The 17,311-nt window shown below is 30.2% G+C and overlaps 1 protein-coding gene across 1 annotated transcript; it reads left to right on the forward strand.

The window, feature by feature from the left end:
- The first annotated feature begins 15,329 nt into the window (after positions 1 to 15,329).
- On the forward strand, positions 15,330 to 16,436 carry LOC126891167 (uncharacterized). The gene has a single exon (XM_050660350.1). It carries the CDS (start codon positions 15,330 to 15,332, stop codon positions 16,434 to 16,436), a length of 1,107 nt encoding a protein of 368 aa, XP_050516307.1.
- Positions 16,437 to 17,311: the final 875 nt, after the last annotated feature.

Consider the following 17,311-nt stretch of genomic DNA (forward strand, 5'->3'; position numbering starts at 1 on the left):
GCGGTAACTACGATGACACTTAACAAATATATTATTAACAAATTCTCTGCAGAAACCAAAACAAACTGGATAACGAAGAGGCGCTATCCTACACCTATACGATTTGAGTTTCGCAAGATATATGTTTGTCAGCTAGCAGAAAAGAATAAATCAAAAAACAAAATAAAAGGATTAATTAGAAACTTCAATTGTAAGGCAAATATAGGTATTAAATTTTTGAAAGCAACAAACAGTACTTTAAAAACCTCATCATTATTAAAAAGAGGTTTAAATGCTGTGATAGACATTAATTTCAATCAGTCACATACAATAAATGTACTGTATAAATAATTATGTAAATGTTTATATTACTGAATAGAGAATTGAAGAATCTTTCAAATGAGCTAGCACACGACCCCTATTCTTATTTAAAAAAATCATCGATTACGTCATCACGTCCAGATGGATGATGTCACTAGTATACCATATATGCCACAATATCATAACTTAAAAATAAAAATCGACCGGTTTCGAGATTTTTCCTTAAAGTCGCCGGTTTACGAAATAAAGAATTTATTCCTTTCATTTGCACCATACTATCGGTCGAAAATAGTGTCTCGCACGCTTGATTAGCAATTAAAAAACAAAGCAGTTTTGAATATTGTATTGCAAAAAACTCTTCGGTATTTCATCAATCGATGTTTAAAGAATATCTACCTGCCTTGGCAACATTCAAATTTTCAGTTTTTCACGTAGTTTTTGGGGGTTAAATATAGCCAATTTCGCAATTTTTCAATTTTTAATCGCTTATATGTCAAAAATTATCATTTTTAGAGAAAAGTCGCTAAAGGTCTTTTCTGTTTGGAATGATCCAAAAAACCTAAAAAAACTTTTTTCCATGCAAAAAAAAATAATTTTAGGAAAAAAACAAAAAAAAAACGTTTAAAAAATTTTTTACCACCTTTTGGTCCTGGCAACATGCAAATTTGTTAAAAGGAATCCGTTTTGAGTAAGATTGTGCAAAAAATCCGAATTAGAATATTTTTCCTAGCGGATGCGCAGTGGCTTTCTGGACTAATCTCATATATTATATATTTAGATTTAACGTAGCTATCTATATACATTTACCAAATATTTTTTAATAATTAGACTGCATTTAATTTAAATAGCCGCTTGAATTAAAATTCAAAATCCTTATATAAATAAATGAAAAACAGTACACAATTATTTCAATGCATGTAAAATAAAAATAATTTCTGTTGCAATAATATTTACGTGTCCTACCACAACATTACACATAATTAAGTCAATGTCACAAAACATAACACGTTAGCAGGAGTTGCAAATTACATAACAGCAGACAAGATTACAATTAGGTCAGTGTCTAGGTTGTAAATAGAAAAATTGCAGATTCCATATCGTCGACAGTTCGTTCAATTACATAAGAAAATAATAAAAATAATTAGAAATGTGCGAATTGGAACAACTTTATAAACAGGAAGCAGTATAAGAGAAACAGTTACATATACGAGGAGGGTATCGACCGAGGAAGTAACGGCCTACCCACTCAAAACACGAAACGAGGATGGATAGTGTCAGGAGCGACACAAAGAAAGGAATCCAATCCTCAACAAACAGGTCATAATACGCTGACTATCGTACAATACAGTACAATTCAGCTCTGTATCAGGGGCAACTACGTGGGCAAAGAGTGAAAAAACACTCGTCCCAACCAAACAAAAGACTCCAGCAGAAGCCGAAGGACAGTAGGTAGCGGAGCAGAAGAAGTGTACTGTACCAAACGGACGCAAATACATTACTACCTGGGCAAAGAGTGACAAAACCTCGTCCCAACAAAACAAAAGACTCCCGCAGGTACCGAATGACAGTAGGAATAAGGGAGCAGAAGAGGTGTACCAAACGGACACAAATACAATACAAAACAAAACGTCGATCGACGGAAAGAAGAAAACAATGTAACACAGAAAGATTATAACAATAACTCTGAAAAAAGAAGAGAAAAATACAGAAACAAAACTGCAACAGTACTAACGCCAAGGAAAACGTGACAAAACCAACGCAAAAGAAAATAGAAGACGTGACACGAGGACGTATCGTGGTCACAGAAATAAAAAAACAATACGAATCACAGGAGACGAAGATGTACCATGATAAAAATTACAGAAAAACAAAAGAAGAAAGACGTCGTGATACAAGGACGTACCTAGATCAAACTTACATTATAACAAACTAAAACAAGAAGAAAAATTACAAGAATACTAATAAATACGAAAGAGAAAATTATACGAGGAGGTATCAATATAGAAACTATACAAATATGAAGAAACATGAAACATATGAAAGAAGGACTTATCATAATAAGAATTGGAAACAAAGAAACAGAGAAGCACAGCAAGCTCAACAAAGAAGAAATACTAACAGCAGAAAAAACAAACAATGGACTCAGGTGACAACCACCGTGAGCGACAAAAGAATTCGGTGCCTGATGCAAATATTTTCAGGAATGTATGCAAACTAGATAGGGATTGGACTTAAGGGTTGAAAACTAAGTCGTGTGTGATGATGCTAAAGAGGTATGCTTAGGGTGGTAATTCGAATCCCACTCGGTTTGAGGACCTGCATATTTAACACGAAAATAGATTGTTTACACGAAGGAAAATAAGCAAATGGAACTGGGAATTATGGAATTAGGATAATTTTTTTGGAAATTAATTATAACGCTGCAAATGGAGGGATTTTTTGTCCCGCGCCAAGGAACCTACTTACAGTAGGTTTTATTTACACTTTACTTTACTCTATTCTACAAAACCTATACCTCTTGTACACAACTACAGGGTTGATAAACTAATAATTCGATTATGGTCATAGAAGAAACTAAGACGAAAAGGTGACCAATATAATTAATACTTAAACACACACATACAATGCTATAATAAGAAGAATATTAAATACTCTAATAATAAAATCTAATAACTTTACGTATTTCAAAATATTTATCGTTAGAAAACACGACTTTATTTTCATTACACATGTAATATGATGTAATATAAAACGAGTAACAGAAAACATATCATTCTGCACGAACTGCAAATTCCATTCAGGTTTGTTTGGATGAAAAAAACTACAATTAAAAATATCTATATATAAATAGTCCGAGAGCTAGTCGCACGATCTATAATATTAATAATATAATAACTGATAATAGAATTCGATAATAATAATAAAATAATACAATTATAATACAACACTTTACAGATTGAAACTTATATCCCACTCAATTCCTTTACCTAACCTAAACTTTGATTTGAATGTTATTGATTTAATTCTGATTCAGATTTAACTTTGATTTATTACTTAAGGTGTTTCAGTTGGAAAAGTATTATTTGTTCAAAGACTAGTGTCTTTACATCTCTCAGTATAATAACCTATCATTGTAAAATACTGTATAATTATCATTGTAAACTTTGAGCACTGACTACATTCGTTATTACTTATTTCGTCGGGCAGTAAATTCGCCCCCGCAGTATGTACAATATCAAACATTCATTATTAATATCCGATATTGGACAGTATATTTTTATCACCCCGTACATCATATTAACAAATTTGTTATCATATTTAAACATGTGCGGGATATTTCATTTGTTTATTTGTCGTAATTTATAAACTATATTTTGGCAATGAACATTAAAATTAGCTGACTAATTAACTTGGTTGTCGTGTGGCCCATGACCCAATTCATGTTGCCAACAAGAAATAATACAATTTAGAATCATTCTCAAGAATCAACTCAAGTGGTCAAGATGTAACTTCAAATATAGTCTTCAACTAAACGCGTACCAGTAACAAGTCAGTATTCAAAGTTCTTCCGGGGTAATTACCCTAGTGTCGGTTCTATAAATAAATTCCTTTATCGCTATTGGTGTTTCCCTTATCTGAAGAACAACCTCCACTGAGCCCTAGGATTATACAAGCAGTTTAAAAGTGTTTTTACTAATATCTCATAAGATTTTGAAATTCTGTTGTTTGAACAGAACTCATTTGAAGAAAATAGTAACTACAAGTGTCCAGTTCAGTGTTCGTTGTCTTATAGCGGTAACTACGATGACATTTAACAAATATATTATTAACAAATTCTCTGCAGAAACCAAAACAAACTGGATAACGAAGAGGCGCTATCCTACACCTATACGATTTGAGTTTCGCAAGATATATGTTTGTCAGCTAGCAGAAAAGAATAAATCAAAAAACAAAATAAAAGGATTAATTAGAAACTTCAATTGTAAGGCAAATATAGGTATTAAATTTTTGAAAGCAACAAACAGTACTTTAAAAACCTCATCATTATTAAAAAGAGGTTTAAATGCTGTGATAGACATTAATTTCAATCAGTCACATACAATAAATGTGGCTCAGTCTTGTAAGTTTACTACGTTGCTGTGACGATATAAAACAGTTATTTATATCATATTTTAAAGCTGGTATGACAGCTGCAGCAGCAAAATCATATCGTGAATTCATTATTATGGAAAATTGTGAGGAAAATGTTTGTGTGATCTTAGCTAATGCTCAAAAACTGAAATTAAAACCCAAGTATAGCCTCATGTTTTCTCAGCATTCTGTTTTTTTATTCATTCGCTTATGTTGGACCATAAAAAAGTTAGGTACTTTAACAACTAGTCATGTTTTTCATCAATAGGGCCTTTCATGCACAGTCATTTGTTTCGAGCTTCTGTCATGTGTCATCGTAAAAAGCTATTGGTTTTGATCTAGAGAGGGACATTCAGGGTTCAGATCGATCACATCGTTCTGATCGTTATCGTTGATCCTTGATCGTTCTGGACGTTGTGCCCCGTTGTGGTTATCGTTGTTAACAATGGCTGAGAACGTGGTATCTCCTGAATTAAATAAATTATTGGAAAAAAACCGTTGATGGTGCATCTCTTATTTATAATGCAGTTGAAGAACATAGTTGTATGCAATTAAAAAGATGGCTCAAATGTCATGGACGTCCACAAAAAGGAAAAAAAGTGAACTCATTAAGAGGTTAGGCATCATTACTTCTTTATTATTTTTATTGTAGTGTATAATCAATAAAATACATCATTAGGGCCGAAACAATTTTATTAGGCGGTTAATTTTAATCAGCTCTAATCTGTACTTTCATCTCCAGTTAGACTTTATCAAGATTTAGTTGATTAACTTTAACCCTCCAAAAATAAAATTATTAAAAAGCGCGGTTTAAAAGATAAATAAAACATTTTAAATATACATTTATAAAATAACTTATTGTTTTGTCTGTGTACTGTTATTTTAATTTATTTTTGACAAAATCTACATTCTCTATGGAAAAATGGACCTTCACGAATTTGAGGATCTTTTTGATGATGAAGAAATAATCCCTTTTTTATAAATAACGTGGGAACCTATACCATACCAAAATGTAAAAAGTATATGGAAGAATTTGATAAGGAATTTTTGTTAAAGTTTCGTTTCCATAAAAATACTCTGAGATACAAGAGCTGAATTCTGTTTTACACCATATAAATCTTCAGTAAGTATATACCTAATCTGTCTTTCATAGTAACTCACAAGATATTTTTTTGCTTGATTCGATGGTTAAGAGCGGTGATATAGTATGTCCAAATGTCTTAATTGTTGAGGAGAACGTTTTGAAGATTTCGCGTTACTTTTTGTCTGATACTGGTGATATATTGATATATCATAATGTTTGTGTAATAAGTTCGGTTATCATTATTAGCTTGATGTAGATAATTTTCAAAATATTATGTATTATTGGGTTAAAAAATGTATTTTTTGAAAATATGTATGGACATACAACATAAGGGTTCTTACTTTATTATTACCATTAACCGAATAAGAACAAATCATGCAATGTCACCAACCTATAAATGTAAAATTGGTTTAATTGATGATTCTTCATGTTTATGTGGTGAACTGGGAGTCTTAACTCATATTATACTTGGGTGTTCATTAAATAGTGCAAGCACAGATAAATTCTATAATGAAATAATTAATAACATTTTCTTACCCATAAATTTAAATTGCATAATTTTCAATACGAATAATAATAAATTGTATTCCTTATACAGGGTGTTTCATTGGGAAACGGAAATACTTTAACGGTGAATAGAGGTCACTGAGCCGGTTCTACCGACTTTTATAACCGAGTTACAAGGTGTTTTATCGATTTTGCCCATTTCTTACCTAAGCCATAACTTTAGAAGCACCCTGTATATTTGGTACACATATGTCTCATTCAAAACTCACAACGACCGACATAATAACCATAAGAAAAATCCAGGTCCGGATTAACAAACAATTATAAAGTAATTGTGACCTTAAAAGAACACCCTGTGTATTCAAATTTTGAAAATCTGTTTGCATATTTGAAAAGAGCACAAAAAAGTAAGTTTAATGGATTGATTCAATTTTTTGGCCAGACAATTTTATGGCTTTAATTTTGAAATTATATTGAATTTTTTAAGAACTATGACATTAAAAAGCAGGTATTATTAACTTTTAGTTATAAATTATTAAACTTAATGAATAAATACTCATTATAAAAATAATCAATACTTATTTACTACATTGGCACGACCAAATTACTAGTGACAAGAAAAATCCAGGTCCGGATTAACAAAAAAATATAAAGTAATTTTGACCTTGAACCAACACCCTGTATATTGAAATTTTGAAAATTTGTCTGCGCATTTTAAAAGAGCATAAAAACTCTGATTAAAGGTTCATTTTAATTTTTTCGCCGTTGATTTAATTACATCAATTTTGAAATTATCTTGAAATTTTAAAGAACTCTGAGATTAAAAACCAGGTACACTTCGCGTCAAAAAAAACTGGTACACTTTTTTTCCCAATGTAAACCTGTGTTCAGACTGGACACAATGGCTTGTGAATCACGGCGTTGTTGCCAGCACAGATAATGGAATTGCACTAAATCTAAATACAAAAAATAACGTTCAAAAATCATGGTGGTGAATCGTAAAACGGGCCATAGGTAACTCAATGTAAAATTATAAACTGTTAAATTCCTGCTTCCCTAATCATTTTATAACAAAAGTCATGAGAAGCTATTTGTAGAGGATTAAAGTCTATATTAAAAACAAAAGCTAAAATTGTTCTAGGATTTAAACACACAGTAGGTATGTGTGTAAAAGTTAGGCCCACGTTATTATTTACCTGATTGTTCGCACACTATTGACTGAATAAAACATCTTTATTATTATTACTTTCTCCTCAATTGAGGCTATCTTATCAATTTTATTATTTTTTAAACAAGAAATGATAAAATAAAAATTTTGACAGTTTAAATTGTCAATATTTATAATAACTTCACTGTGGCCGAACGCAACCGATAAACATTATGGTAATGTGTGTGGCCTAACTTTGGCGTATTTCTGTGAAAAATTATTATAGTTTTAGAAAATTTTGGAATATGTTTAATTCGCAGAACAATTTTAACAGTTGTTTTCAATACAGATTTCAATCCTTTAGAAATAGTTGTTTATGTGTTTTGATATAAAATAATTAGGGAAGCAGGAATTCTACAGTTTAAAATTTTACATTGAATATGGCCCGTTTTCCAATTCACCATTCGGTATAAAAATTTTAGACAGGTATTATTTTTACCATTAACAACAAAAAACCGTATCTAATAAATTTAATATCCAGAGAGACGGTTGAGTTAAATGAGTTGAGTTTTGAATGAAATATTTGCAATTAAACATCATTAAATGTTCTCTTTATTTTCCCCCTGTAACTTCTTAAAATGAACATAGAAGTTTTCAGGGAGTTTCGGCCCTCAGTAATAATGTAATCTTTCATTCTGCGTTTAAATTTTTCAAAAATATTCATTATATTTCTCATGATTCGAAAAAAATGAATAAATTTAATAAAACACATTGAACATTTTGACAGGCGACATTTTCCACCTATGTCTTTAATATTTCAGCAGTTTCGAATTTTATTGTAATACATGATATTTAAGTTCCACACTTGTTCACTGTTAAAGTTATTCATTTTGTATTAATTTCAAATTTTAATTTTTCCAGTGTGTTTTATTTATTAGTATCCCACAACTCTAAAAGAGTTTTGTGCTACACTTTACGAGAAACCCTTCACACTTCTCGATTTTAAATTAAACTATGTCTCGATTAAATCATGTCTAGAGTTATTATCTGTCATTCATGTAATATCTGTCATAAATTATAATAGAACACGAATTTATTTATGGGTACTTAATGAGATGATGGAACACTACAAAATTAATAAGAGAATTTCTTAGGATGCATGTTTAAATAAATGTGACTGACTAATCGAGATTGCTCGATGTTGTTTTAATTTTTAGTAAACCTACTAAAAACTTGCGATCTGCGGCACAGCCCTGCTTTTAGCTGGTTTGATATAATATTTTAGTTGGACTGGCAACGTTGCCTAGAAATAAGAATGACATATGTGACAAGACCAATTTACAAAACTAGAAAAACACGATTTTCGGTTATAAGACCAGTTTTTTTGACGCGAAGTGTACATATGTATTATTAACTTTTAATAATTTAATATTAATGAATCAATACCTATTTTAAAAATACTTAATACTTATTTACTACGTTGGCTTCATAGATTCTCTGGACTTGTAGCTGTATACACATCATGAAAAATTAAAATTGCCAGAATTGGGATATTTTAATGATTTGGTAAAGAATTAAAAAAACCGCAATATCTAATAAAAAAAATCGTTTAAACAATTCAATAATTTAACATAAATTAAAAATATTTGGAATATAACAGTTGCTCAAAATGTCCGCCATTTTGTTCGACACATTTCCTTGCTCGTTTTAACAGATTTCCAATAGATTTTCTAATTACATTGGGATTGTTCTTAATTTTTCTGGCAGCTTCTTGTCATCTTGGCAGAATTAATAAATACTTACTTACTTAAGCCGTCCTCTTGTACCTTACGGTGTCGAGGTACACCGTAATCAATATAATTTCAAAATTTCCGTAATTAAATTATCTGCGCAAAAATTTGACATGCGCCTTTTAACGCAGTTTTTTCAAAATACGCACACATTTTCAAAATTTCAATATACAGGATGTTGTTTCAAGGTTACAATTACTTTATATTTTTTGTTAATCCGGACCTGGATTTTTAGGTCGTTTAGTAATTGAGTCGTTCTAATGTGCTAAATAAGTATTGGTTATATTTAGAATGAGTATTTATTTATTAAATTTAATAATGCATAATTAAAAGTTAATAATATCTTCTTTTTAATGTCGGAGTTCTTAAAAAATTCAATATAATTTCAAAATTAAAGTCATAAAATTGTCTGGCCGAAAAATTGAAGCAACCCGTTAAACTTACTTTTTTGTGCTCTTTTCAAATATGCAAACAGATTTTCAAAATTAGAATATACAGGGTGTTGTTTTAAGGTCAAAATTACTTTATATTTTTTGTTAATCCGGACCTGGACTTTTCTTATAGTAAGTATGTCGGTCGTTTGGGTTTTGAATGAGACATATGTGTACCAAATATCAAAAAAATATACAGGTGGTTCTAGAAGTTATGGCTTAGGAAAGAAATGGGCAAAATCGATAAAACACCCTGTAACTCGATTATAAAAGTCGGTAGGGCAAAAAATGTAGTACACCTAGAACCGGCTCGGTGACCTCTATTCACCATTAAAGTATTTCCGTTTCCCAATGAAACACCCTGTATATTATCATTAAACTATGGTCATATTGTCTCTCAACCAAATATAAGATAGATATATCAGATTTTTATTAAAATCATAAGTGCTCTAAACTTGGTTGCACATACACGCTAAACACAGTTGTTCGAAATGACATAGTGTAGTTAACCTCCGAGGTCCAGAATTGTTATAATTTTTAAATTATTTACGTACTTATTTAAATATGTTTTATCTAATAATTAAGATTATAGCCTGAATTTTTAACTGATGTTCTGTTTAAAGATTTAAGTACATCCTATGACGGGTGTAATGAAGACCAGCCCTACCAACAGTACCAGCTCAGCAACTTAGAATTAGACTTACATGAAATTCCGACCATCACTGACATGACTGCGAGTAGTGAGAGTCTACTACGTCATGCTGATGACTAAAGCTCGGATTATAGGCAAAATGCCTTTTTTGCCTATTTTGTCTATTATAATTGTTTTTTGCACTTTTTGCCTTTTTTCGTAAATTCCGCCTATTTGTGCTTTTTTTTAAATTTCATGGTACTACCCATGATATTATTCTATTACTAAACCATTCTATAATAAAATTTTGGGTCAATAATAAAACATCAATGGTTTGTTTATATAACAGATTTCTAGGAAAATGTACCTGATCGAGACTTGAGGATTAACTATTTGGAAATGCCTAAGCTTTATTAGTTTATTATCAGTTGTACAGTCGGTTAATGTATCAGAGTTTAGTCACAAATTGCTATATCCTAGTTTAGTTTTGTTGCGTATACCGAAAAGCAAAGAACACGTTTTAAAACGTTTTAGACATTTGTGTGAAAAGATGACATCTAAATTAAGGCTATGGATCGCACCTTATTCGGAACTTTCTCTAGAAGGAGATGGAGCAGTTTGTAAACCATGCGGCAAATCGGTAAGTTTTATTTTTTCTCTTTTTTTCTCGTCCCACAACATAACTAAATTCTAAAGCGGTTTTAGAATTCTAATTATTTTTTTTTAATTCTCAGATTTCAAGTAGAAAAAAGTACTTTATTGACCAGCATTGTGGAACCCCACTTCGTAAACGTAATTTGGAAAAATTAAATTCCTCTAAGTTAGCCCAAATATCTCTGCGGGATAGTTTAAGCAGTTCAAAAAAAAAGAGGAGGAAGACGCATTTAAATTTGATTTATGCCAGAAACATTCCTCTATATAAAGTTAATAACCCTAGTTTTAAATGTTTTTTCGAAAAATATCTTAATAAATCCTTACCGGACGAGAGTACATTGAGAAAACATACTGTGGAAAAATGTTATGTGGAATGTATTTCAAAAATTAAGCGGAAGTTAGAGGGCAATTTTTTGTATATTATCGTGGATGAAACGACAGATGTATGCGGCAGGTATATACCTAATTTAATGATTGGAATTTTGAACGAAAATTTTGCGAGAAAACCTTATTTAGTTGCCGTTGAAGAATTGGAAAAAACAAACAATTTAACAATAAGTCGATTTATACAAGATAGTTTATCAAACCTCTTTTTACCCAACCCTATACCAGTGAATAAAATAGTTTTAATGCTTTCAGATGCTGCGGCATATATGTTAAAAGCTGCTGTTAATTTAAAGATTGTTCGCTAGATGTGTACGCGCCTTTAGTAGAATGTCTCGCCAATTTGTTCCTGTAAATGGTCCGTTATACCTAGTCATATATTATTATGTTCTAAAGTTTATATTACAGAATAACAAATATTATTTGTAAACATAACATTAGATTATTATAACTTATATTTTAGACTTGCTTGATAATGGAAAAAATGTAGCTAAATATTAAATTAAGTATACTGATTCCTTCATAAAAATAAAAATTTTCTACTTATTGGGAAAGATTTTCTTGTTTATGGTACAATTTTTCCAAATTTGTTTGTTAGTGGTAGGTATTATGCAAGTGAAATGTATTTTTTTAAATCTTGCCTAATGGGTGCATTATGTTGTATAGGTATGATTCACATTTTCAAAATTGTACCATCAGCAAAGAAAAAAACACTTTTTAAGAAATAGGTAGGTACTTTTACTTTCCCTCAATTATACATATCATAAGATAAGTACTTAACCTGCTTAAATAAAGGAAAATTGGTTTAAAATTTCGACTTCCAAATTTTGATTAATTTTTACCTTTGTTATATAAAATATTATATTAACAGGTAAAATGATTAATAACTTTATTTGAAATTTATTGAACAGATATTTAAAAGTATATGACAGTAATTAAGCCTAGACAATAACAAGTGGTTAGAAAGAAAATATATACTTATTTAATGTTTTTCTTAATATTTTCGCTATTGTCATTTTAGTATAAAAATATAATTAATTGCTTCAAATTATTATACTTTTATTAAAAGTAATATTAAATTTTATTGTCTGAATTGCAGTATGGTGAATGCAGTTCGTCAAATTATTGCTGCAGCTAATAGTGCACTGCATGAAGAAGATGATGATTTTCAACAAGTTGTCAATACTACTAGAAGATCATTTCGAAGAAGTAATATTTTAACACCAAGAAGAGGACGACCATCAACTAATGTTTTCAAAAGGAAAGTCTTACTCTTGAGACGTGCAAATGCAGATTACTGCCCCATAAAGATGGAATGTGAAATGCTGACTTCTATTGGAATGGGTAAGATATATTTTTAGATTATTTTTATTCATTTAAGATAAGAATCTTATGACTAATGCCACTTCAAAATACAATACTGATTTTATTTATAATTTAATTCAAATTAAAAATTAAATTGCCATTGATTCCCCACTGTTGGCTTCTAATAAACAGTGCTACTATAGTGGCAAAGGAAGGCAGTAAAAATCTACACAAAACAGGAGACCATAAACCAGGAACCATAAAATTTTTTTAAACACCTTAACATATATTAGTTTATTATTGTCATTATAAAACTATTCCTTCCTTTTACTTATATACAAAATTGAAACAATTAGTTTATTTTTTTACAAGTTTTTTTTTTTAATTTTAAATGTTTTAAACGCTCTTTAACGTAAGCCTATGAGTTAATTATTATCAAAAATAAATGTTATTTACCTATGGGTGTGGGTATTTTGCAGACCAGACAAAAGCTTGCAGACTGGGGGTTAAAATACAACATATATAAAAAATTATAGGCTGTGGACATCCAATGGGTAGCACCTTTAAGTATATATTTCAATTTTTTTAACCCCCCTTAAAGGCAGACCAGACAAAAGCTTGCGGACTGGGGGTTACAATACAACATATATAAAAAAATTATAGGCCGTGAACATCCTATGGGTAGCACCTTTAAGTTTGACCTAAAAAAAATTCATATACCACTAAAAGTCTTCATGCGTTGCATAATATGACATATAATATGTAAAAAATTTAACCCCCACCCTAAGGGTAGTTTTTTTGCGTTTTTTAACATTTGTTTGCAGACTGTGGGTCAAATAACAATTAATATAAAAATAAATTATAGACCGTAAACATACTTTATAAGTGCATGTTTTAGTAGATATTTCAGTTTTGTTAACCCCTCCTTAAGGGTAGTTTATTTTTAAGTTTTTTTTAATTTTTATGTTTATTTAATTTGTATTTTTTTTAGATTTTCTTTCAGACTGGGGGGTCAAAAAACAATTTACATAAAAAAATATTATATATGACAAAAAGTCTTCACAGGTTGCATCATTTTACATATATTTAAAATTGTAAGCCTCACCCTAAGGGTAGTTTGTTCGCAATTTTTAACATTTGTTTTGAAGAATTAAAAAGCAATTACTATAAAAATAAATTATAGACCGTGAACATTCTTTATGAGTAGTTTACTCTCGTATCTTTTTAGTTTTTCTTGCAGACTGGGGGTTAAAACAATTTACATTAAAAAAATTATACACGACGAAAAGTCTTTATGATTTGCATAACTTAACATTATTTTAAATTTTTAACCTCCACCAAAAGACGAAAAGTCTTTATGATTTGCATAACTTAACATTATTTTAAATTTTTAACCTCAACCCAAAGGGTAGTTAACTCTTGAATTTTTTTTTGTATGTTCACTGACTATAATTTATTTTTTTATAATAATTGTTTTTTCTTAGAGACATATATAAGGGGATGAAAGAAAATAATGTATGGTGCAGAAGATATAATTTTGAACTATATGCAGCATACAACGAACCCAACGTCATAACATCCATAAAGATCGGACGCCTGCACTGGATGGGCTATGTTGAGCGGATGTTGGAGACAAAACCACCAAAACATATAATGAGGCAAACACCAGTAGGGAGAAGGTCAAAACTTAGATACCTGGAACAAGATCTGAAAACACTTAAGATTACCAACTGGAAAAACAAAGCAAGGAACAGAACAGAATGGCTGAAAATCCTAGAACAAGCCAGGACCCAAAAAGGGTTGTGGAGCTACTGATGACGAATAATTGTTTTTTCACCCCCAGTCTGCAAAACAAATGTTAAAAATTGCGAAAAATCTACCCTTAGGGTGGGGCTTAAAATTTTTAAATACATGTTTCATTATGCAACCTATGAAGACTTTTCGTTATATAGGTGTATAATATTTTTTTGTAAATTGTTTTTTGACCCCCAGTCAGCAAGAAAAACTAAAAAGATACAAAAAAATACCCTTAAGGAAGGTTAAAAAAATTGGAATATCTACTAAAAGGTGCTACCTATAAAGAATGTTCACGGTCTATAATTTATTTTTATATTAATTGTTTTTTGAATCCCAGTCTTCAAGAATAACTAAACAGATACAAGTGTAAACTATGCTTAAGGTGGGGTTAAAAAAATTGAAATATATACTAAGAAGTGCTACCCATAAAGTGTGTTTTAACCTACAGTCTGCAAGCTTTTGTCTGGTCTGCAAAATACCCACACCCTTTACCTACTTAACATATTGTTGAGATATTTTTTTAAATTTTGTTTTTTTTTGTAATTAAAAAAAAATATTTTTCAAATGTCTTCAACGTAAGAAACTACTTAAAAAATTGTTAAAAGGTTCTTAAATAAAATAGTATGATTTTCTCTTGGAATCACTTACATTGGTTATCATTTACAATTATTCCCTACATTAAAAGGTATAATTTAGATATGATATATATCTAGATGTATCTCTCTGAAATCCTTTACAAAATTAATTAAAAATATATTAAAACCTACTTATATTTTTAGGATACAGTAATGAAGATGCAAAATTTCAGCTTGATTGGAATATTGACCACATTGAAGACTATATTTGTTCCCTCTATCCCAGTGCTCCATTAAAATTACTAGGATTTAAATTAGCCAAAATGGATCGGCAAAAAAAAATTATTTTTATTGAATATGAAAATGTTCTCCAATTAAAAGAAAATTTAGGCCAAAGTCAAATAGTTGTCGTCCCAAATCGAGATCTACCTCCTACGCAACAGATATCATCACAGAGAACAGTAACAAATGTAGCTCATGCAAACGTAAATCAAACAGAAACCATAACATCAAGTCAACGAACAACCACAACCGTAAGACCAACAACAACAATACCAAATGTATACTCTTCAACACCTTCAACCTCACAAGATATGGATCCATTAATTCAAGAATATGAATTTAATGATGTTAACAATACAAACAATAACTTGGGACCCATTTTTCCTACTATCGACGAATATGCTGACATATTTCATATGAACATCACAAGAGCAAACTGTGTTCATGAGATGTTTAAATATTATAAAGATGAAAGTATAGTTGAAAAGAATTTGTCAGTAATATTTGAAGGTGAAATGGGAATAGATGGTGGAGGTTTAACCAAAGAACTATTTAATTTATTTTTTAAGAAAATAGAAAACCTTTATTTTCATGGTGAAGATTGTTTAGTGCCGTTTTTATCCCTAAATAGAGTTAGAAAAGATAAATCAAACTTTACACTTATAGGTAGAATTTTGGAGCACATGTTGCTATTAACTGGAAGTATTCCTTCCAAGTTGTCTAAAATAATGCTTTTGTTGATTGCAGATCCTCTCAAGGAAATTGATAAAAATATACTTGTTGAAGAGTTTTACAATTTCTTAAACCCGTGTGAAAGGTTAATTTTAAAAAAAGCTATGAGTAATTTTAATTCTTTAAACAACAAAGAAAAGGAAATATTGACAAATACTTTTAATTCATTTCAGTTTTATGAACTGCCATCCTGTGATGAAATTTTTGAGCAAGTGGCCTCTATTGCATCGAATACTCTTGTACAAACGCCAAAACAATTTATAGATACACTGAGACTTGGAATTAATGTTGAAAAATACAGTTCATTTTGGAATAAATGCGATTTTGGAACCTTACTCGATTTCCAAAAACCCACTCCTAATAAGGTAGCTAATTGTTTAAAAGCGGCAGGTGACTTTTTGACCAATGAAGAGTCTAAAATTTTACATTTCTTAGAAATGTACGTAAGATGTTTGCATGATGAAAAAATTGGGCAGTTTGTTTTTGTAGTAACTGGTTCATATCAAATGCCAGATTCCATTTTGATTGAGTTCAGCACTTTGGTAGGTTTAGCACAACGTCCTACATTTAGTACATGTACAAACACTATACATGTACCAATGACTTACTCCAGTTATCAACAGTTAAAGCAAGATTTTATTTTGTGTTTATCGTCTGACGAAGCATACATTTACAATAATTCTTAAGCATTTACTGTGCTTGTCAAAAAGTTCACTAAACTTTTTATTTTCTTAAAACATAATAATATGAAAACATCACATTTCTAAATTCAAACACACCCTTTTTGACAGTATCAAAAAAGTTTATTTAGAAGTAAAGAAAGAGGTTGACTTAAAGTCAATTGGAGTTAGAGCACGGAGAAGAGTTGCCAGAGACAGAAACGAATGGAAGATTGTTCTGAAAAAGGCTTTGGCTCATAACGAGCTGTGATGCCACTGATGATGAGAAGTAAAGAAAGTGTCCAGATATAAAGTTACAGCATTGCAGCTGCCTACAACACAAAATAAGTTTTGGTCTAATTTTAATGTTTTTAGCATTACAAAAAATATCAACTTCAAACACCTTAGGAATAACCCTCTTATCTATCTACTTTTTAATAACATTTCATCCAATTTTTTATCTTTTAGTTATCCACATTTTCTTCAACATTTTTGTGATTTTTTAGTGTTACTGGTGCAAAATTGTTATTCCGCTGTATACATCATCTAGGATCTTGTAAATTAGTATTAAATTGTTTCGTTTAAAACAGTTAACTGATTTCCACCAAATAATACATTATTATAGTTATTATAAAATATATAGCAGTAAATAAAGTGATAAGAGGGAGACATCTAAGTTGGATTACCAATATTCTTTTTACACTAAAGACAACAAAATATTTTCAGGTGTGTGAGATTTCAAATCTAAACATTGGTCTTAATTCTAAACAACTTTTTGGATACCTTCAAAAATAAGGCTACTTTACTGTTTACTAGAATTCCTAATGTTTGTTCTCCCCTGCATCCCATTTGAAAATTTAGAAATGTGAAGGTTCAAGTTTAGCTTTACTCCATGCACTAAT

This window comes from Diabrotica virgifera, chromosome 9 (genome assembly GCF_917563875.1).
Source record: "Diabrotica virgifera virgifera chromosome 9, PGI_DIABVI_V3a".
Taxonomy (NCBI): domain Eukaryota; kingdom Metazoa; phylum Arthropoda; class Insecta; order Coleoptera; family Chrysomelidae; genus Diabrotica; species Diabrotica virgifera.

Bases quoted from the DNA above. Each gene is read 5' to 3' on its own strand.
- LOC126891167 (XM_050660350.1), top strand. From the start codon at position 15,330: ATGGATCCATTAATTCAAGAATATGAATTTAATGATGTTAACAATACA.